The sequence below is a fragment of the Anser cygnoides genome, chromosome 4, assembly GCF_040182565.1.
Source record: "Anser cygnoides isolate HZ-2024a breed goose chromosome 4, Taihu_goose_T2T_genome, whole genome shotgun sequence".
NCBI lineage: Eukaryota > Metazoa > Chordata > Aves > Anseriformes > Anatidae > Anser > Anser cygnoides.
This window is the reverse complement of record NC_089876.1, coordinates 32049404-32069803: the sequence shown is the minus strand read 5'-3', so window position 1 is coordinate 32069803 and position 20400 is coordinate 32049404. Positions and strand designations below refer to the sequence as shown.

The following is a 20400-nucleotide window of genomic DNA, read 5'->3' as shown; positions in this document are numbered from 1 at the left end:
AAACTAGTATTTCCTTTACCTGGATAACTTGTTCATTATTAATTTTAACATATTTCCAGGAGTGGAATTTTGACAAGCCCTTTCTCAGCCATAGGATCAACTAGGAATCAAATTGTCCCAACCTGGGAACTTGTGCTTAGAAAGTCCTGTTCCATGCAGTTTGTATGAGTACCAAAGGAGCCCTTTCTTTTTTTTTCCTGCTGGTTCTTGCCAGCAGCACAAACTTAGACCTGTTGCTGCATAAGAGCAGGTAAAGCTGGATTACAAGAGCTCTCAATTGTCTGAAGAATCTCAGTTGGCAAGATAAATGCTCAGGAAGGACATCAGAACGGATTACACCGGAAGCCACCCATGTGTAGCCATGCCTAATGCAGCAGTGTGTTCAGGTCTCCCTCAAATGGCCGCCAGCCAGCTAGAGCCTGCCGTAGCCAGCAGTTGCACAAGTAGGCAGAAAACCTCTCTGTGCTCTGAAGAGGTCTTTGACCAGTGTTTCATCGCACGGTGTTCTGCTGTTCCGCAGGCCAAAGGGAGTTTACACAGACCTTTGGAGGCTTAACCTCTTCCTGGTCACGGTGGTGCCCAGGGAAGCAGGAGGGAGGCTTGTGAGGGACAGCAGGGCTCCTCTAGGGCCATGGCCCCAACACCTGCAGCACCAGGCTTGCTTCCTGCTGTGCAGCATCCCTGATCCCCTGTTCCTGCAAGGGGCAGAGCAGGGTGAGGAAGAGAAAGCCCGGAATCATCCTGAGCTGTTGGTGCTGAGGCATCTTGTGCAATGAACAGTGCCAGTGTTTAAGAGGAGTGGAATTTGCCCTCAATCAGCTCCGTTTGTGTTTGAAGAGATAAGAAACAGAAGCATATGGAAACTTGCATGTTAACTGGTATCACTTCTGGTTTTACATTGGGCTGTGAAGAACGCATGAGTTAGCTGAAATGAAGGCTTATCCAGGAGTCACTGGCTTCCCTGTTAAGGCTTTCTCTTCTGGTCTATACTGGCGTAGAAGTCCCTTGGACTTCCACTTCAGGTCACCCCAGCACATGAATGAAGGGCTTCCTGGCTTAGCATCTCCTTGATTTTTCTTTAAAGACATGAGTGCCTACTAGTGTGAGGACAACAAGTCCATATCTTCTTCTTTTTTCTCAGTGCAACTTTTTCTACCTTTGGTTGAAATAAGTTGCATTCTCAAGTGAGCATGAAATGCGGGAGGGCACCCGGTAACTGGCCAAGAAATACTGTGCTTGTTTCAGAGGAAGCTGGTTGGAAAGAGCCTGGGGATTACCGATAAGCCATGTGGGAAATGACACCGGCAGAGGGCGCGTTACTTGACGCTGCTGTGCCTTAAACGCACCTCTAGGACGTGGTTATGGCTGAACTGCTGCGAGGCAACTTTTGGGTAAAGAACTGTATTTATTCTGTACAAGTGGTGCTGATGTTGCTCACGCATAACGCGATAATCAACATATTCAGGTAACACTTGATTAAAAGGTTGTGTTCTTTCAGGTACTCACTACAAAAGCATATAAAACTGTGTGCGTTACAGGGCTTTTAAAATTTAAAATGATTCATTGAGATGAAGCAGACCACCCGTATGAATTTCTTCCCACAAGATCACTTTGCTCAGTGATGAGCCAGATTAATTTATACTCAGGAAATCACTGTGTTGCCCAAAAATGGGCTTTGCTGCATTTCCTGTCTGTATCGGTGCAGAAAAGAGCTAGGGCTGATACAATGCACAGCTAAAACAGCCCTTCTCACTTGCAGAGCTGCATCTCTGCTCTGGTAACACTCCATGTTATGCAGGTGTGTTCCTGCTGCAGGTGTGGGATAAGCCTCTAGGTGTGAAGGGCAGTGGTGGCCTGGAAGAAGTACCTGTCTTGCTTCTGCTCTGAATCAAAACTGCTGTGCTACACACGGTCTGTGTTCTGCTTTCAGTCATGCCACAGGGAAACGAGAAACAACTTGCTGTTCATTGGTTGCTTCGCTGCCCGATGATTGCATCAAACTTAACATCTGTCAGCTTTTTCAGACAATTCAAGGCACGTTCTGGAAGCAACCTGAAAGATAAAATCGTGAGATGAAATCTAGGATAAGAACTTGGGTCACAGGAAAAGTGGCAGCACAGGTGGGACAAGAGCTGGTCTGGGTGCAGAATGTGTGCTTGCCTTAGACAGAGACCAAAACTGAAACTGGGGAGTAGTTCCCAAGGATATGTAGCCCTTGAAATTCTTTGGCTAGCTTTGATTCTGATCCCTTCACCACCTTCCTCCTTTGATGACAACTCCAAGGACAGGTATCCCCTGGGCAGGATGTTGGTTGCAGCATTGCTGCTGCATCCAGGAAGGTTTAACACCGAACGTAGGCATGTGCATTAAAAATAAGGTGAGAATTGCCTTTGTCTTCTTTGCTTTCAAAACCTCATCTGGTTGACTGAGGAATTTGGGGAAAACAGAAGAATCTTTACAGCCTCTCATAAATAGGAGGTTTTGGTTAGAGCCAAGTTGTCTTCTCACAAACGAGTTGTTACCAAGGGTTTCTTGAGGTACTGCGGGAGCTAACTGACGTGGCAATTTAGTTGTTCTGATGTGCCTTCTAGGCTTCGAACCTGAGCTCTGGTGAAAATGTCCCAGCAGAGCAACTACAACTCGGTAAAGAAGCCTGAGAGGACAAATTGTGCTTCTCATGGCCAGGAGAAGCAGCAGAGTCCTTCTCAAGCACCCTTCCCAGCCCCTGTGGCCTAGACCTTCCGGTGCTGACATGAAGAAGTGAAGGCTAAAATGCAGCAGTTCCTCAGCTGCTTCTGGAGCTTGTGGCTGCTGGTTCAGAGAACCTGTGAAGCTGTTCTTGGCAAGCCCATGAGAAATCCTGTCTGTGAAGGAAGAGAGATCCCTCGGTCTCCCTTTGCCTCCGTGTCAGCCTGTGGAGCAGTCGAGTTCCCCACTCAGCAGCTCTCTGCAAACAGTGGGTTGTAATGACCTATGACAGGACTCAACAAAAACTTTTTGTTCTCTGCTGTTTTCATTAGAAAGAAACATGATGCTATTTCATTGTCTCCTCACGTGTTCTAAATTAATGGTTAAACTTGAATCCGATGTTACAAGCTTAATAGTTGTACACGCATGGACTTATTCCCAATACTTATGTTGTTCTTACCTTTCAAGAAGTAAAGCAAAGCGCTGATTTGATGGAACAAAAACCATTTTTTTGTTAGTGAGTATTCCTTCCATCAGTTCCTTTACAACTTCGTCAACCTCCAAAATTCTTCCAAGCCTAAAATGAAAGGAAAGCATTCATATAAGAGCAACAGTGGTAATATAAAGGTAGCAGTTGAATATAAAGTAGGATGTTTCACGCTTCCACCAAGTTAGGTAATTAAAAGATGAGCATTATGTAGGATAAAAAATGTTGCAAATTTTTGTTAGCCAATTGTATATATCAATTAACCTCAGTTTTTATATACTCAGTTTGAATAACAGTTGTAAAGCAGATTCAAATATGTAATGCTGAATTTTGACCATTACCTGGTACTGGGATTTTTGACAAATCCAGTATTTATAAAAACTGGGCAGAGACATGTTGTTTTTATTCCATCCTTTCCCAGGGTAGACAGCTCCTCAGTTAGAGCTTTATGAAATCCAACAGCAGCAAACTTGCTTGAACTGTTGGGGAAAAAAGCACAAATAAGAAGGTATGAATGCTATTTCCAACCTCATACAAATGGAAATGTGCTGAAACAACATGCAGTACTGACTTGAGGGGGGGAAAAAAGGCGATCCACCTGAGAGGGCAGGGAATAATTCTACTTTCCCCTGTGCTGCTTTTCAGCGCAGCATAGTGCTGAAATGCATATTGCTGATGGGGAAGACACTGTGGAATTTAGAGGGGAAAACATAGGTTACCCTAGCAGTGAATAGTCAGAAGAATGTTAAGAATTCTTAGGAAATAGTAATTCACATGCATAAATCTAGTGTTTCCTTTTTTAAGGAAGCACTTGAGGCAAGCCTGTGCTGTCCAGCATTTCTCACTGCAGGGGACAAAAATACTGCCTAAGTTTTTAAAATGAAGAAGAAAGAGAATAGTAAAAAACAGTAAAACTACCTATTGTTTATTTGAGGACTACAACAACTCACAAGCGCACTATGATATTGTAAGACGAAAAGAGGATACCTTTCTTACCAACCAAACTCTGGAGAAGGTATAGAGAGAAAAAGAAATGGAAGACATTATTAGTTGATTTATCACATCATCATTCCTTCACTGAAACATTCTTCCTTTTTATCACAGTATCACACAGTATCACAGATTTCTAGGTTGGAAGAGACCTCAAGATCATCGAGTCCAACCTCCGACCTAACACTAAGCACTCCACTAAACCATATCGCTAAGCTCTACATCTAAACGTCTTTTAAAGACCTCCAGGGATGGTGACTCCACCACCTCCCTGGGCAGCCCATTCCAATGCTTAATAACCCTTTCGGTAAAGAAGTACTTCCTAACATCCAACCTAAAACTCCCCTGTCGCAACTTTCGCCCATTCCCCCTCGTCCTGTCACCAGGCACGTAGGAGAACAGACCAACCCCCACCTCTTTACAGCCTCCTTTAAGGTAACTGTAGAGAGTGATAAGGTCGCCCCTGAGCCTCCTCTTCTCCAGGCTGAACAAGCCCAGCTCCCTCAGCCGCTCCTTCTAAGACTTGTACTCCAGACCCCTCACCAGCTTGGTCGCCCTTCTCTGGACTCGCTCGAGCACGTCCATGTCCTTCCTGTAGCGAGGGGCCCAGAACTGAACACAGTACTCGAGGTGCGGCCTCACCAGAGCCGAGTACAGGGGCACAATCACTTCCCTAGACCTGCTGGCCACACTGCTTCTTATGCAGGCCAGGATGCTGTTGGCCTTCTTGGCCACCTGGGCACACTGCTGGCTCATATTCAGCCGACTATCAACCAATACTCCCAGGTCCCTCTCGGCCAGGCAGCTTTCCAGCCACTCATCTCCCAGCCTGTAGCTCTGCTTGGGGTTGTTGCGCCCCAGATGCAGGACCCGGCACTTGGCCTTGTTGAACTTCATACAGTTGACCTCAGCCCATCGCTCCAGCCTATCCAGATCCTCCTGCAGAGCCTTCCTGCCCTCGAGCAGATCGACACACGCACTTAGCTTGGTGTCATCTGCAAACTTACTGAGGGTGCACTGGACGCCCTCATCCAGATCATCGATAAAGATATTAAAGAGGACCGGCCCCAGTACCGAGCCCTGGGGGACACCACTAGTGACCGGCCTCCAACCAGATTTGACTCCATTCACCACAACTCTCTGGGCCCGGCTATCCAGCCAGTTTCTAACCCAGCGAAGCGTACGCCAGTCCAAGCCCCGAGCAGCCAGTTTCTTGAGGAGAATGTTGTGGGGAACTGTGTCAAAAGCCTTACTGAGGTCAAGGTAAACCACATGCACAGCCTTTCCCTCATCCACCAAGCGCGTCACTTGGTCATAGAAGGAGATCAGGTTCGTCAAGCAGGACCTGCCTTTCATAAACCCATGCTGACTGGGCCTGATCGCCTGCTTGCCCTGCAAGTGCCGCGTGATGACCCTCAAGATAATCTGCTCCATGAGCTTTCCTGGCACTGAGGTCAAACTGACAGGCCTATAGTTCCCCGGGTCTGCCCTGCGGCCCTTCTTATAAATGGGCGTCACATTGGCTAGCCGCCAGTCAACTGGGACCTCCCCCGATAGCCAGGACTGCCGATAAATGATGGTAAGCGGCTCGGCCAGCTCCTCCGCCAGTTCTTTCAGTACCCTCGGCATTTTTAGTCAATGCTAATAAGCAAATCACTGGGTACACCCATGAGTCCTTATTTGACGGGTGTTGTGTTTTTTTTTGTTTGTTTGTTTGTTTTTTTCCCCTCCTTAGCCGTCCTGCTTAGCAAGTAACTTATTCAGTGGCAAACTATTCTTACTCTCCTTGGTAGTGCAGAAGGCAATTTGAAATAAGAAACGGAGAGCTGATTTGGAAGTCACTTACCAATAAGCCACCATGAAAGAGGTTACAAAATGACCTGCTGCGGAAGCCACTGTAACAATGTGACCGCGGTTGTTGTCCATCATTGTTGGCAGAAAAGCTCTGGTTGTCTGGAAAGGGTTTTAGAACAAGAGGAAGAGGTGGGGCGTGGGAAGGAGGAAACGAACAATAACTTCTTAGGAGTCTTCAACACTGGCCTCAATTATGTGCAATTAAGCAATTCAATTATATGCAGTTAAGTGACTAAGCCTACCCCTAGTGCTGGGGGGTGCATGGCACCAAGCTCCTGAGAACCACAGAGACATCCAGTCTCCTTTCAGTTTTTAGGTTTCACTTGTCAGCAGCCACGCTGCCAGTGTCTCTCCTCAGCACACCCAATCTGTAGCACACCTTTCAGTCCCCTGCAAGCAGAAATTGTTTACTGACCACTCTGTTTTCACTGCTGAATGCTGCCCCTGTACATGAGCTCTGTTCCATGTCCGAGCTGGGCCAAGAGCCAGGGCTGGCCCTACCCTGTTCAGCCCCTGGGGCGAGGTATCAGCTGCTGCCTGCTCTCAGGGCTTTGCTACAAAAAAACATTTTGCATTTTTGAGCTATGCATCTCCTGCCTGCAGGGTCTCGGTGCCTGGCTGAGGGTGCCCCCACCTCCTCAATAACACTCACACCACCACAGAGGGACGAACGCACTAGTGGCCCTTACCCAGATGTGGGCGAGAATGTTGACCTCAAACATTTTCTCAATCTGGTGGTCCTGGGTCGAGAGCAAGTCGGCAGCCGTGATCACACCAGCATTGTTCACGAGGATGGAGACATCGCCAATGTCCTTCTTCACCTTTTTGGCAAAAAGAACATGCAGCCACATGTCATTTGTTATCACACGAGTGCAAGGTTGTGAGCAGCAATTTCTTACAATTCTTTTATTTGAGGTAGGAATTGTGCAGTATCCCTGAAGACAATTTAGATGTGACATTTTCCCCTTTATTTCTGCCGGTATTTGCAGTCTTCTATACATCACACAGATGAATATGCCCTGCACAGTCACAGCTGGCTCTGTGGACATTACTGAATATTTTGGACCACCTTAACCTTACTCTCTACAACAAAGTCTTTCAAATTTCCACAGAGGTGTCTGTGTGTTTTTTGGCAAGATTAAAGGAAGATGTTCCTTCACGGGTCTAAAGCCTAAAGTGGGAGCTCGCAGGGACAGAAGCCCACAAAGGAGGATGAGCTGGGCTGTGATACCCAAAGGGCCACTGCGATCTCTGTATGTGCAGCAACAAAAGGGCAGCGATTTCAAGATTTGTACGCTGTGAGTGGAATACCTCGGGTGCAGTTTTCCAGCCCTTCCTGACACCCAAGCCCATCTGGCTAAGCTTTTGCTCGTGCACCTGCTCCCCTACCTTCTCCGCAGCGCCGTAGATTTCCTCCCTTTTGCTGCAGTCCACCACGAAGGTGTGGACGGTGGCTCCCAGCCTTTCGCACTCCGCAGCCGTCTCCCTGAGGCCGTGCTGGGAGAGGAAGGAAAGGAGCGGACGTTATGTGCCATGCACCCCGCAGGGGCTCGCCTGGGCGGAGTGGGGGGCTCCGCGGCCCGTTACCGTGTCGACGTCCCACAGCACCAGGCGGCTCTGGCGCCGGGCGAACTCGAGGGCCGTGGCTCTGCCCAGCCCGCGGCCGGCCCCCGTCAGCAGCACCAGCTCCCCGCCGACGGCCTTCCTGCGGGCGGGCAGCAGCAGCCGCACCGCCGCCTCGGCGTACGCGTAGAGCAGCGTGCCCAGGAACAGCGCCAGCTCCCGCACCGCGCCCATCCCGCCGCACGCAGCGCCCCCAGCGCACGCAGCGCCCCCAGCGCACGCAGCGCCCCCAGCGCACGCAGGTACCGCAGCGCACGCAGCGCCCGCAGCCCGGGACCCTGACAGCGGCGGGGGGGGGGGAAGAGGCAGCCAATCGGAGAGCGCAGCGCGGGGGGGGCGGGGACTCCGCCCAATGAGGGGAGGAGGGGCGGTGGCGGGGCCCCGTTGGGCGCCTCAGAGGGGCCGCGGGCGGAGGGTGCTCGGTGCCCGTATGAGGTTCGCGGGCTGTCTGTTGTCCGCAGGGCGGGGGCTGTGTTTAATTCTGGTGGTGTCTCGTGCTTAGGGCAGGTGTCCTTTAGCCCGTTCTAATTTTTCGAGTTTAAATTCTCCTAGCCTGGGGTTTGCTTCCTTTTGACAAGGGAACGCGGGACTCCTCCCATAAGCACAGCCTGGCGTGAGGGGGTGCAGTGTCCTCAGCACCGCTGAAAAAGGGGGGCAGCCAGGGAGCCCTTAGGGATACTCAGTTCTGTATTTTTTTTTTTCCTTCCCCCTTTAGGGGGATGGGGGACCCAGGGGAGAAGGTCAGTGCCTCTCTTAGGCAATAATTTGGGGAAGAGGCCTTGAACTCCTTGCAGAAATGGCCTGAGGAAAAAGGAAGCTTAGAGAAGCGACTCCAGAGGTTGCTCAGCCAAGAGCACTTTGTGGTAAGCTGTGTCTTTTGAGATAGCTTTGGGGTAACTTGCACCTAGTTAGGAGTTGAAAAAATATGTCTGCCGTTGAAATAAGCTGTGATGCCCTGGTTACATACCTGTGTAGGATTAACAGTTATTCACATCCTAATGTCTTAGAGTGTCTCTATCTAAAACATGCTAATAGCCTTAAGGTTCCCTTTAAATCCCTGTACATTTCTTTCCCCATACTTTATATCTTGTATAGTATTACTAACACTACATAAATGCTTTCTGTTGCTGTTTAAGCTTACATGGATCTTGTTTACAAAAACACTGTCTTAAATTGTAGTTCAGATGTGGTGTTTGGGTGTTTGCTTCAGTGGCCATGTTTGTAATAAATAGTCTCTTAAAAGCACAGGGAGGAGGCTGGGTAGCATTTAGTAGTGCCAGATAAAGACCTGAGAGAGCCTGTGAGTCTCAGCATGGACAAAAGGCAAAGCCAGCCTCAGGAGTTCCCTTCCTTTCCTGCTCATGATCATTGCAAGCAGGGTCGCTGAAGTGACGTTGATGTGTTTCTTTTTCCCAAGAAATAATTAAGAGATGAAGAGACCTTAGTCATTTGATGCTCAGCATTTATTCAGATTTAGGAATTAAGCAGAGAAGGGTTGAGAGCCATGCACTTTGCCACACACCAGCTTCAGTAGTGGGCGTGTGAAACAGGGACCCTGTTGTTGGTGGTCCTCCATTTTCAGCACATTGGTGACAGAAGATATGAAGGAGATGTGGGAAGTAGAAGATCATCTAGAAGCAGCAGTGTCCTGTAGGAGACAGTCATGGTCGGCACCTGCAGAGCAATAGGAGAATTGCAGGTTAGAACCAAGAGTAGTTAATTGTTTTAACATCTTAATGAATGTTTTATTTGAGCCCTTAGCGGAGGCTGTTTCTGTGTTGACGGGAGGTGGCTGGGCAGCTCCTGACAGCTGGGTATACGGCTGGTTATGGTGTGGCAAGTCCAAGTAGCATGATTTTTTCTGGTCTGTGAAGTTGCTTAAGATAATGTGCAGTGCTGAAGGAAATGAAAATCACTTAAGTTCTGAAAAGTACTCTGCAGAATGATTACAGTGTAGAATGTAAAAAGTAGGCAAATGTCATGGTGGTGCTTGCTGCAGACTTCTTTTTGTATAACAAGATAGGTTGCTTACCTCAGGCTTGCAATCAGGAAGACCGAGCAGCCCTAAGCCTTTCCAGGAAGGGACGAATAATGGGACGAAAAGGCCAGAAAATGGGACGTGTTCGTGGCTGTGAAAAGAAAGGCATTGTGCATCAGTGTTTCCCAGGTGAGGGCCAACCGCCTGGTTAAATCTGAATGTTACAACTGGTGAGACCCAGTAATTTAGAAACAGAAGCCTTACCGCCTCAGTGCTCTCCCCACCAGAGCTATCGCTGTCGTCTTGCTGTAGAAGAAGAAACAACTTTTTGTTAGAGCAAAACACACTTGAAAAAACACACTTCTCTTTGTTTTTTTGTTTGTTTGTTTGTTTGTTTTAAACAAAGTGCTCAGTTGTTTATTTTTAAGTGTATCCTGTTAGAAAGCCAAGATCTGCAGAGGAAACTTGTTCTTCAGTGTCTGGAATATGGTCAGCTGCGCGACGAAGGAATTGGGGGGGGGCCCCCACTGATGGGCTGGGAGTGACCTTGCAATTTCTCTTTTGCTTTAAAGTTTGAGGAGGACTCGATCTTAAGCCAGAAGTCTGGAATGGGAGTACAGTACATGTGTTCAGCCTTGCACCAGCCATTGGTATTTCTGAGGCTCTCCCATCGGTTAAAAAACCTTGCAATTTCCAAGTGACAACATGGAGATTGCCTGCATTGGACGCCCGCCTGTTTCTTTGTTCGGTACTTACAGCGTTGGCGACAGCAAGGACCATGCTCACGACGCAGGACAGCAAGAGGAGCTTCATTTTGAGCGAGACGCCTGTGGAGCAGATGGCACAGAGTTGCAGCGCCCCGGTTCCAGCAGAAGGGAAGGCACGGGGAGCACGCACGCAGGCTGGGTTGACTGCAGCAGCTGGTCCAGGGCTGCTCCAGCTGGGCTTTGAGCATCTCCTGTGGCGGAGGCTCTGTGACCTGTCTGGGCAACCCATTCCAGCGCTTGCCCACCCTCATCGTGGACTTTCCCTTCTGTTCCCTTCCCTTCCCTGCAGTTTGCAGCCATACCCAAGCAGATTTCTGTCCTGCAGGGCAGTGGGGTAAGAGCTCGCCCCGGTACTACCTTTGGGTTGCATGTTGAGCGGCTGGTCAGCGGGTCAGGAGAAGTCGGCTGGCTGTGGTGATAGCGCTGCCTGGACGGCCGGCATCTATATATACGCTGCTGGGTAGCGTGGCACACATCAGGAAGCTGGAAGGTGTCATGTGTCATATTCTCATAAACCCCGCTGGCTGTTTAGTTTAATTACTTCTCACCTGATAAAGCAGCCAGATTTTGCAAATGACCTTTATATGATGTTTTTCATATAATCCTTGGGGGATTGACAGAGTTGGCAGTGGAAACATATGTTACAAAAGGAATGGCTGTTGTCTGTTTCACTAAAGATCTTCACCTGACTATAGGGTTCTGCATTTTAGTGTTGCTGCAGGAAAGCTTGTGTGGTAACAGTGCCCAGAGTACTGAAGCTGCTAACTGAGATGGAGAGTTACGCTGTCCAAAGTGGATGGAGCAGCTGATCTGGGAGACCCTTTCCAGGCATGTGAAGGACAAGAAAACGATCATTAGTCAGCCTGGGTGAGATACCACACTCAATGTGAGTTGGCAATGTGCCCTGGCTGTGAAAAAGACTGCTGGTGTCCTGGCCTGCACTAGGCAAAGCATTGCCAGCAGGTTGAGGGAGGCAGTTCTTCCCCTCTGTTCTGCACTGGTGAGGCCACACCTGGAGTGCTGGGTATTGATGGGTGCTCCACAGTACAAGGGAGACTTGGGGCTGCAGGGGGGAGTCTGGCGAAGGGCCTCAGAGAAGATTAAGGGCCTGCAGCACCTATGAGGAAAGGCTGAGAGAGTGGGGACAGTTCAGCTTAGAGGAGAAGGTTTGGGGGGATCTGATCCATGTCTGTAAATCCCACAAGGGAAGATGTAAAGGAGCTGGAGCTGGGCTCTTTTCAGTGGTGCCCAGTGACAGGTCAGGAGGCAATGGGCACAAAGTGAAACAGGAGGTTCCCTCTGAACATCAGGAAACACTTTTTTTTCTTTTTCCTTCTTTCTTACTGTGGGCATGACTGAGCACTGGCAAAGGTTGCCCAGAGGATTTGTGGTGTTTCTCTCCTTGAAGGTATTTGGAATCCACATGGGTGTGGTCGTGGGCAGCCTACCTAGGTTGTGCTTGAGCAGATGATGTCCAGAGGTCCCCTCCAATTTAAGCCACTCTGTGATGTTGAGAGGAAAAGGACCTTGGATTTCCTGAGGAAGCAGGACTTTGTGAATTCTAGTTACTGCTGACCTGTGAGGCCAGTGTTTCCTTCTTTCTGGAGTCCTCCATGTGGCCCTGCAGGTGGGCTGAAATGAGACTGAAGGCAAGAACCTCTGGTATCAGTACAGCACAGGGAGTTGGAAAAGGAGATTCAGATTGTCAGGTAAGTGAAAAGGAAGAAGGCTGCTTGTCTTCAGCAGCTGTATCTTGGTGGCTTGTTAATGTTGGAGCAGAGGCGGTCAACTCTACGTGTGGAGGGAACCCACCTAACTGAGCAGTTTCCCTAAGTTGCAGAGAAGAGTTTTATGATTGGGTTCCACTCAGTGGAAACCAGCTGGAGGTTGTTTTGCTGATTTGTGCTGTTTGTGGAGTATTTTTGATCTTTAGCCTAACAAAGTACAGCTATTATTCAATGTGGACTGGAGGTTATATACACATCCTGAACTCATATCTACCTGAATGGACCTGTGTAAGAACATTTAGCCGTATCTGCTTTTACCGTCTCACTTAACATTGACCTGATGTTTTCACTGGAATAGAAGGAAAGTCAATAAATGTGATATTTTTACTCTGGTTCATCTTTTAAGCAACTGCAGAGTTAAGATTGTTCCCACTAAAACCCTCGCACAATGAGTGTGTTCATAAGGGCCGGGGGGGATGTATCTCTAAGGAGGGTGCCAGATGCTGGGTAGGCATGAGACTTCACTGATGATACTTCCTTGTAGAGAGGATAAATACTTATGACTAATTTTAACTTAGACTCATCAAAACCAAGTGGAAGCAATCGAGTCCACAGAGGGTCACAACCTTTCTTTTACCGACTTCATAAGTTAACTGTAGTGTTATTGTTACTGGTTAACACACTGGCAGGTGAAACAAGTGGTCATTTATGGTCCTTATTCTTACTGGTGTTTATGATTTGTAGGTTAACGATCAACTGCAACTCCCCCCCCCCCAGCAGAGGACAGGAGCTGAGCTGAGCTGAATATGTCACTGGTGTAGCACTCTGGGAGAGCAGCATCCCTCCATGTGAACGCCAGCAGGTGCTCCTCCTCTGTGCCCCACAGTGGGAACGTGGAAGCAGTGGCATCACGGAGACCTCTGGAGCAGGTGGGATGCTGGCTCCTTCACGTGCCAGGCACTTCAGATCTCCATGGCTGTACTGGTCTTGGGGTCTAGTCGTCTGCCCCATGTAGCTTGGGTGGTTTAAGGGCCTTTCTTTCCCGTATGTCCTGATGAATTCTGGTTTGCTGCATCTTTTCCTACCGTTTGGCTGGAGCGCAGCACTGGTGGGTTAGCCTGCGGAGAACAGGACAGTCCCTTGTGTGTTGTCCTGTCCTAAAAAGGGCAACGAACTCACCTGGATCGCTCTAAGTGGGCTGACTCATGGCTGTAGAAAGAGCAAGTAAGCAATAGGCTGCGGGCAGGCAGAAGAAAAGGCTGTCAAAAGTTCCTCGTCCTGAGAGATGTCAAGTCCCAGAGAAAGGCTCTTTATCAAAAGGAATTAGCAGACTGTTTGTGCTGTTTGTACATCTAATATGGGTTTATGTGTACAAGCTGCTGGGTAATGGTGCACGTGGTAACAGGTCAGGCTTACAGGGAAACTGTCAGCGAGTTGGGTTTTGTTGGGCAGCCGCCCTTAGCTTATGAAAGACGTTCCTGTGTCGAGCATCCCGTTGGCTTTTTTGTTCTCTTGTGAAGCATCAGAGTGGAGTTCGGCTGGCTCAGGAGCAAAGGAGTAGGAGGCAGGTGGAGTGGTGCATCCTGAGCCGCCCCAATGGCATTTTGGGCTGCCGTTCATTGTTTGCTGGGAGGGTGCCGTGGTTCAGGTGGAGGGGGGCGTGGGGCCTGCCTTTGTAGGACATAGTATTACTTCCTACTATTACTATAACATAGTAATTGTAGAAAATGGAAGAAATTCAACTGTGAATCACTTGAGTTCCTTCACCCACCTCAAACAATGTAACTGCTTAGTCTTGTTTGAAAGAGATTGTTTTTTTCTTTTACTTTTCAGTTTGAAATTTGGATATATTTGAATCGTGTTTATAACTGTACACAAGGATTTTTTCCCTAGTCTGGGAAAATAAATATCTCCCTAAACATCTGCCCTCGAACTAGTATTGGCTTACAGCTAAAATGAGTTGTTAGAGGTTTTGTTGCTGTACCTTGGCTCCACAGTTGCTCATACTTTCAGTGGGAGAAGATATTTGATGCCAGTGGGGGTGCTCAGAGCTAGATGCTGGTTTTCTCCTGGAACTTTTTCCTCTTCCTAATTAACGCGTTTGGCGGTTCAGCCAGGCCCTGATTTCACAGCTCAGCAGTGCTGCCGCCCTCCTGGCATGGGCCTCCAGCTGGGGCTGGGGCTGAGGCAGGGGAGTGCCAGCTCCAAGAGGTGGCCAAGGCGGAAGCAGAACACGACAGCAGAGTCCCCACCAGGCTCGTAAGTGCCCTAAGCTGGCATGCAAGACTCCTCTGCTTGAGTGTGGGGCTTTGCTGGAAGCGGCTATGTGAAGTTTGATGGCATAGGCTTCCACCAGGTACCCCGAACAACCAGATTTTGGGGTCAGCTTGAGCTGTATTGACTGCTGGCCAGGAGGAGAACTGAGGAGGCCAGGAGAACATTGGTATGGAGAGCAAGGATTACACTGGAAGCCACCCACATGTAGCCGTGCCTAATGCAGCAGTGTGTTCAGGTCTCCCTCAAATGGCCGCCAGCCAGCAAGTGCCTGCTGCAGCCAGCAGTTGCACAAGTAGGCAGAAAACCTCTCTGTGCTCCGAAGAGGTCTTTGACCGGCGTTTCATCGCACGGTGTTCTGCTGTTCCGCAGGCCAAAGGGAGTTTACACAGACCTTTGGAGGCTTAACCTCTTCCTGGTCACAGTGGTGCCCAGGGAAGCAGGAGGGAGGCTTGTGAGGGAGAGCGGGGCTCCTCTGGGGCCGTGGCCCCACATAGGCCTGCCCGTTGGCCTGCCACCCACGTTAAAGCTCCAGCCTGTGCGTTGGTGGCGCTGTAGGTGTTCAGTGCCTTGCTGATCCCGACCCAGCCTTCCTGCTGTGACTTCATTGCTGGGTTGGGCCAGGGGCAGAGTGGGGCTGGCCAGTGCCCCATGGGTGAGATGCCTGACAGATTGTTGGCCACAGCGCTGGGATTGTCTCCTCCTGCTGGCAAACCCTGCTCTGCTGCTCCCCTGCAAGGGGCAGAGCAGGGTGGGGAGGGGGAAGCCAGGAATCATCCCAGCCTGTTGGAGCTGCGGCAGCTTGTGCAATGAACAGTGCCAGCGTTCGAGAGGAGTGGAATATGAAAACCCTCATCGCTGTGCATATGTGTCTGAAGAGCGTCAGTGAGCTGAAATGAAGGCTTATCCAGGAGTCGCTGGCTTCCCTGTTAAGGCTTTCTCTTCTGGTCTGTACTGGTGTACAAGTCCCATAGACTTCCACTTCAGTTCACCCCTGGCATCTCAATGAGGAGCTTCCAGGTTTAGCATCTCCTTGATTTTTATTTAAAGACAAGAGTGCCTGCTAGTGTGAGGACAATAAGTCCATATCTTCTTCTTTTTTTTCAGTGCAACTTTTTCTACCTTTGGTTGAAATAAGTTGCATTCTCAAGTGAGCACGAAATGCGGGAGGGCACCCGGTAACTGGCCAAGAAATACTGTGCTTGTTTCAGAGGAAGCTGGTTGGAAAGAGCCTGGGGATTACCGATAAGCCATGTGGGAAATGACACCGGCAGAGGGCGCGTTACTTGACGCTGCTGTGCCTTAAACGCACCTCTAGGACATGGTTATGGCTGAACTGCTGCGAGGCAACTTTTGGGTAAAGAACTGTATTTATTCTGTACAAGTTGTGCTGATGTTGCTCATGCATAACGCGACAATCAACACATTCAGGTAACACTTGATTAAAAGGTTATGTTCTTTCAGGTACTCACTACAAAAGCACATAAAATGGAGTGTGTGTTACAGGATTTTTAAATTTAAAATGATTCATTGAGATGAAGCAGACCACCCGTATGAATTTCTTCCCACAAGATCACTTTGCTCAGTGATGAGTCCAGATTAACATAAATATACTCAGGCAATCCCTGTGTTGCCCAAAACCAGGCTTTGCTGCATTTCCTGGCTGCCTCGGTGCATGCAGGAAGCAGGGAAGGAGCTAGCGATGTCACAATGCACAGCTAAAACAGCCCTTCTCACTTGCAGAGCTGCATCTCTGCTCTGGTAACACTCCATGTTATGCAGGTGTGTTCCTGCTGCAGGTGTGGGATAAGCCTCTAGGTGTGAAGGGCAGTGGTGGCCTGGAGGAAGTACCTGTCTTGCTTCTGCTCTGAATCAAAACTGCTGTGCTACACATGGTCCATGTTCTGTTTTCACTCGTGTCATGGGGAAACAACAAAGGACTTGCTGTTCACTGTTTGCTCCAGTGTCCAACAATTGCATCAAACTTAACATCTGTCAGCTTTTTCAGACAATTCAAGGCACGTTCTGGAAGCAACCTGAAAGATAAAATCGTGAGATGAAATCTAGGATAAGAACTTGGGTCACAGGAAAAGTGGCAGCACAGGTGGGACAAGAGCTGGTCTGGGTGCAGAATGTGTGCTCGCCTCAGACAGAGACCAAAACTGAAACTGGGGAGTAGTTCCCAAGGATATGTAGCCCTTGAAATTCTTTGGCTAGCTTTGATTCTGATCCCTTCACCACCTTCCTCCTTTGATGACAACTCCAAGGACAGGTATCCCCTGGGCAGGATGTTGGTTGCAGCATTGCTGCTGCATCCAGGAAGGTTTAACACCGAACGTAGGCATGTGCATTAAAAATAAGGTGAGAATTGCCTTTGTCTTCTTTGCTTTCAAAACCTCATCTGGTTGACTGAGGAATTTGGGGAAAACAGAAGAATCTTTACAGCCTCTCATAAACAGGAGGTTTTGGTTAGAGCCAAGTTGTCTTCTCACAAACGAGTTATTACCAAGAGTTTCTTGAGGGACTGTAGGAGCTAACTGACATGGCAACTTAGTTGTTCTGATGTGCCTTCTAGGCTTCGAACCTGAGCTCTGGTGAAAATGTCCCAGCAGAGCAGCTACAACTCGGTAAAGAAGCCTGAGAGGACAAATTGTGCTTCTCATGGCCAGGAGAAACAGCAGAGTCCTTCTCAAGCACCCTTCCCAGCCCCTGTGGCCTAGACCTTCCGGTGCTGACATGAAGAAGTGAAGGCTAAAATGCAGCAGTTCCTCAGCTGCTTCTGGAGCTTGTGGCTGCTGGTTCAGAGAACCTGTGAAGCTGTTCTTGGCAAGCCCATGAGAAATCCTGTCTGTGAAGGAAGAGAGATCCCTCAGTCTCCCTTTGCCTCCCTACCAGCCTGTGGAGCAGTCGAGTTCCCCACTCAGCAGCTCTCTGCAAACAGTGGGTTGTAATGACCTATGACAGGACTCAACAAAATGCTTTTATTTCTCCTATTGTCATTAGGAATAATCACCACGTAATTCCTTAGCCTTGACATGTGGTGTAAGATGCTTGAGGTAATTCAGTCAGGGAAAAAAATGTCTCCTGCAGACTGATGCACATTTTCAAGTGGCTATAGACATACTGAAGTCAAATAAGAAATGAATTTAATGACCTAGTATATTGGTTAAAGATATTAAAGATGGTAGAAAATAAATGGAACTGGATTGAATGTAGACTTTGGGTGTCTAGCCATCATTCAGGGGTATTTATTTCAATGATATCAACTGAAAGTTTTCCTACTGTGAAAGCAAAAGACACTTATTCCAATGGTAAAACTTGAATTAGATGGTTCAAGTGTGATGCTTCTACACTCACGCAGTTGTGTTGAATATTTCCCCCCCCCCTTTTTTTTAATGCCACTTACATGTCAGAAAGTAAAGCAATGCTCAGCTGTGGTGGAACAAAAACCATTTTCTTGTTAGTCAGTATTCCTTCCATCATTTCTTTCACAACTTCATCAACTTCCAAAATCCTTCCAAGCCTAAAATGAAAGGAAAGCATAAATTTAAGAATGATATAGGTAAAACATGGGAGAGTTGAATGTGAAGTAGGATACATGAAATTAGTGGGTACCTCTGTGGGTCCTTATTTGACGGGTGTTGTGTTTTTTTTCTCCTTAGCATTGCTCTTTGGAAGTAGCTTATTCAGTGGGATGTTTATTTCGGTTACTCCGTGTGTGCTGGTGGAGAAGACACAATTAAAAACAAGAAATGAAGAGAGCTGATTCGGAAGTCACCAATAAGCCACCATGAAAGAGGTTACAAAATGACCTGCTGCAGAAGCCACTGTAACAATGTGACCGCGGTTGTTGTCCATCATTGCTGGCAGAAAAGCTCTGGTTGTCTGGAAAGGGTTTTAGAATAAGAAGAGGTGGGGCATGTGGAGGAGGAAACGAACAATAACTTCTTAGGAGTCTTCAACGCTGGCCCCAATTATGTGCAATAAAGTTACTCAGTTATGTGCAGTTAAGTGACTAAGCCTACCCCTAGTGCTGGGGTTGCATGGCACCAAGCTCCTGAGAACCACAGAGACACCCAGTCTCCTTTTAGCTGGGACAATTTGCATCCCAGTTTCCAAAAGGAGCCTTTCAGCAAAGCCAGGGATTGACAGAAGCTGATGTTCACATTGCTCCTGGCCTAGTTTTTAGGTTTCACTTGTCAGTAGCCACGCTGCCGGTATCTCTCCTCAGCACACCCAATCTGTAGCACACCTTTTAGTCCCCTGCAAGCACAAATTGTTTACTGACCACTCTGTTTTTCCTGCTGAACGCTGTCCCTGTCCCCGGGGAGGGGAAAGGCAAGGCCTAGCTCTGATAGGGCCCAGCCATGTCACCTGCATGCAGAGAGAAGTTCTGGAGGGGTATAAGGAAGGTGATACACACAGGCAAAGGCTCCAGGATGGGCTTGAGACAGTGCCAGGAGCCCAGAACAGAGTCAGCAATGCAGGCAGGTACAAAATGCCCCAGGGTAGAGACCTGGAGCCCTGCTGGGCTGACAGGAGCAGTTGGGAAGAGGCTGGCCCTGCTGCCTGCTCTCAGGGCTTTGCTACAAAAAAAATTTTGCATTTTTGAGCCATGCATCTCCTGCCTGCAGGGTCTCGGTGCCTGGCTGAGGGTGCCCCCACCTCCTCAATAACACTCACACCACCACAGAGGGACGAACGCGCTAGTGGCCCTTACCCAGATGTGGGCGAGAATGTTGACCTCAAACATTTTCTCAATCTGGTGGTCCTGGGTCGAGAGCAAGTCGGCAGCCGTGATCACACCAGCATTGTTCACGAGGATGGAGACATCGCCAATGTCCTTCTTCACCTTTTTGGCAAAAAGAACATGCAGCCACGTGTCATTTGTTATCACAATAGTGCAAGGTTATGAGCAGCAATTAATTTAATTTTTACAACTCTTTCTTTCAGGGAGAAGAAAATCATGCTGTGTTTCCTGATCCAGTAGGAAGTGTGCAGTATCCTGGAAGCTGATTTAGATGTGATGTTTTTACACATGCCAGTTTTTATAGAATCTTCACCCACAGAAAAATATGCTCTGCACAGTCATAGCTGGCTCTGTGGACATACTGAATGTTCTGGACCACCTGAACCTTACTTTCTACAATAGTCTTTCAAATTTCCACAGTGGTGTCTGCCTGTTTCTCAGCAAGCTAAAAGGAAGACGGGTCTAAAGCCTAAAGTGGGGGCTCGCAGGGACAGAAGCCCACAAAGGAGGATGAGCTGGGCTGTGATACCCAAAGGGCCGCTTTCCTCTCTGTATGTACAGAAACAAAAAAGCTGCAATTTTAAGACTTGCACGCTGTGAGTGGAATACCTCGGGTGCAGTTTTCCAGCCCTTCCTGACACCCAAGCCCATCTGGCTAAGCTTTTGCTCGTGCACCTGCTCCCCTACCTTCTCCGCAGCGCCGTAGATTTCCTCCCTTTTGCTGCAGTCCACCACGAAGGTGTGGACGGTGGCTCCCAGCCTTTCGCACTCCGCAGCCGTCTCCCTGAGGCCGTGCTGGGAGAGGAAGGAAAGGAGCGGACGTTATGTGCCATGCACCCCGCAGGGGCTCGCCTGGGCGGAGTGGGGGGCTCCGCGGCCCGTTACCGTGTCGACGTCCCACAGCACCAGGCGGCTCTGGCGCCGGGCGAACTCGAGGGCCGTGGCTCTGCCCAGCCCGCGGCCGGCCCCCGTCAGCAGCACCAGCTCCCCGCCGACGGCCTTCCTGCGGGCGGGCAGCAGCAGCCGCACCGCCGCCTCGGCGTACGCGTAGAGCAGCGTGCCCAGGAACAGCGCCAGCTCCCGCACCGCGCCCATCCCGCCGCACGCAGCGCCCCCAGCGCACGCAGCGCCCCCAGCGCACGCAGGTACCGCAGCGCACGCAGGTACCGCAGCGCACGCAGGTACCGCAGCGCACGCAGGAACCGCAGCGCACGCAGCGCCCGCAGCCCGGGACCCTGACAGCGGCGGGGGGCGGGGGAAGA

At 49.3% G+C, this 20400-nt stretch overlaps 2 protein-coding genes and 1 long non-coding RNA gene across 7 annotated transcripts; 1 reads left to right on the top strand and 2 right to left on the bottom strand.

Moving 5' to 3' along the window:
- Positions 1–1385: 1385 nt before the first annotated feature.
- On the bottom strand, positions 1386–7920 carry LOC106041925 (estradiol 17-beta-dehydrogenase 11). Its single transcript, XM_013190628.3, has 7 exons — positions 7607–7920; positions 7409–7516; positions 6709–6840; positions 6012–6118; positions 3517–3654; positions 3149–3265; positions 1386–2052 (listed from the first exon to the last, which is right to left on the bottom strand). Exons 1-7 carry the CDS (start codon positions 7814–7816, stop codon positions 1965–1967), a joined length of 900 nt encoding a protein of 299 aa, XP_013046082.2. The 5' UTR covers positions 7817–7920; the 3' UTR covers positions 1386–1964.
- Positions 3563–20239, bottom strand: LOC136790799 (estradiol 17-beta-dehydrogenase 11-like). Of its 3 annotated transcripts, XM_066996612.1 has the most exons (7): positions 20024–20239; positions 19826–19933; positions 19109–19240; positions 18201–18273; positions 18004–18109; positions 17795–17911; positions 15521–16424 (listed from the first exon to the last, which is right to left on the bottom strand). In XM_066996612.1, the coding sequence occupies exons 1-5, from the start codon at positions 20231–20233 to the stop codon at positions 18096–18098; spliced, it is 537 nt and encodes a 178-aa protein (XP_066852713.1). In that variant the 5' UTR covers positions 20234–20239; the 3' UTR covers positions 15521–16424; positions 17795–17911; positions 18004–18095. The 3 variants fall into 3 exon arrangements, with proteins under 3 accessions (XP_066852714.1, XP_066852713.1, XP_066852715.1); XM_066996613.1 differs by lacking the exons at positions 15521–16424; positions 17795–17911 and adding an exon at positions 3563–3654; XM_066996614.1 differs by lacking the exon at positions 18201–18273 and having other exon boundaries at positions 15524–16424.
- LOC125184050 (uncharacterized) lies at positions 7941–20398 on the top strand. 3 transcript variants are annotated; one of them, XR_010831417.1, is made up of 6 exons: positions 7941–8505; positions 9225–11254; positions 11796–12096; positions 12859–13043; positions 19342–20301; positions 20338–20398. It is a non-coding gene; the product is annotated as an uncharacterized lncRNA (long non-coding RNA). The 3 variants fall into 3 exon arrangements; XR_010831416.1 differs by having other exon boundaries at positions 9225–12096; XR_010831418.1 differs by having other exon boundaries at positions 7945–8505; positions 10193–12096.
- The last annotated feature ends 2 nt before the right edge of the window (positions 20399–20400 follow it).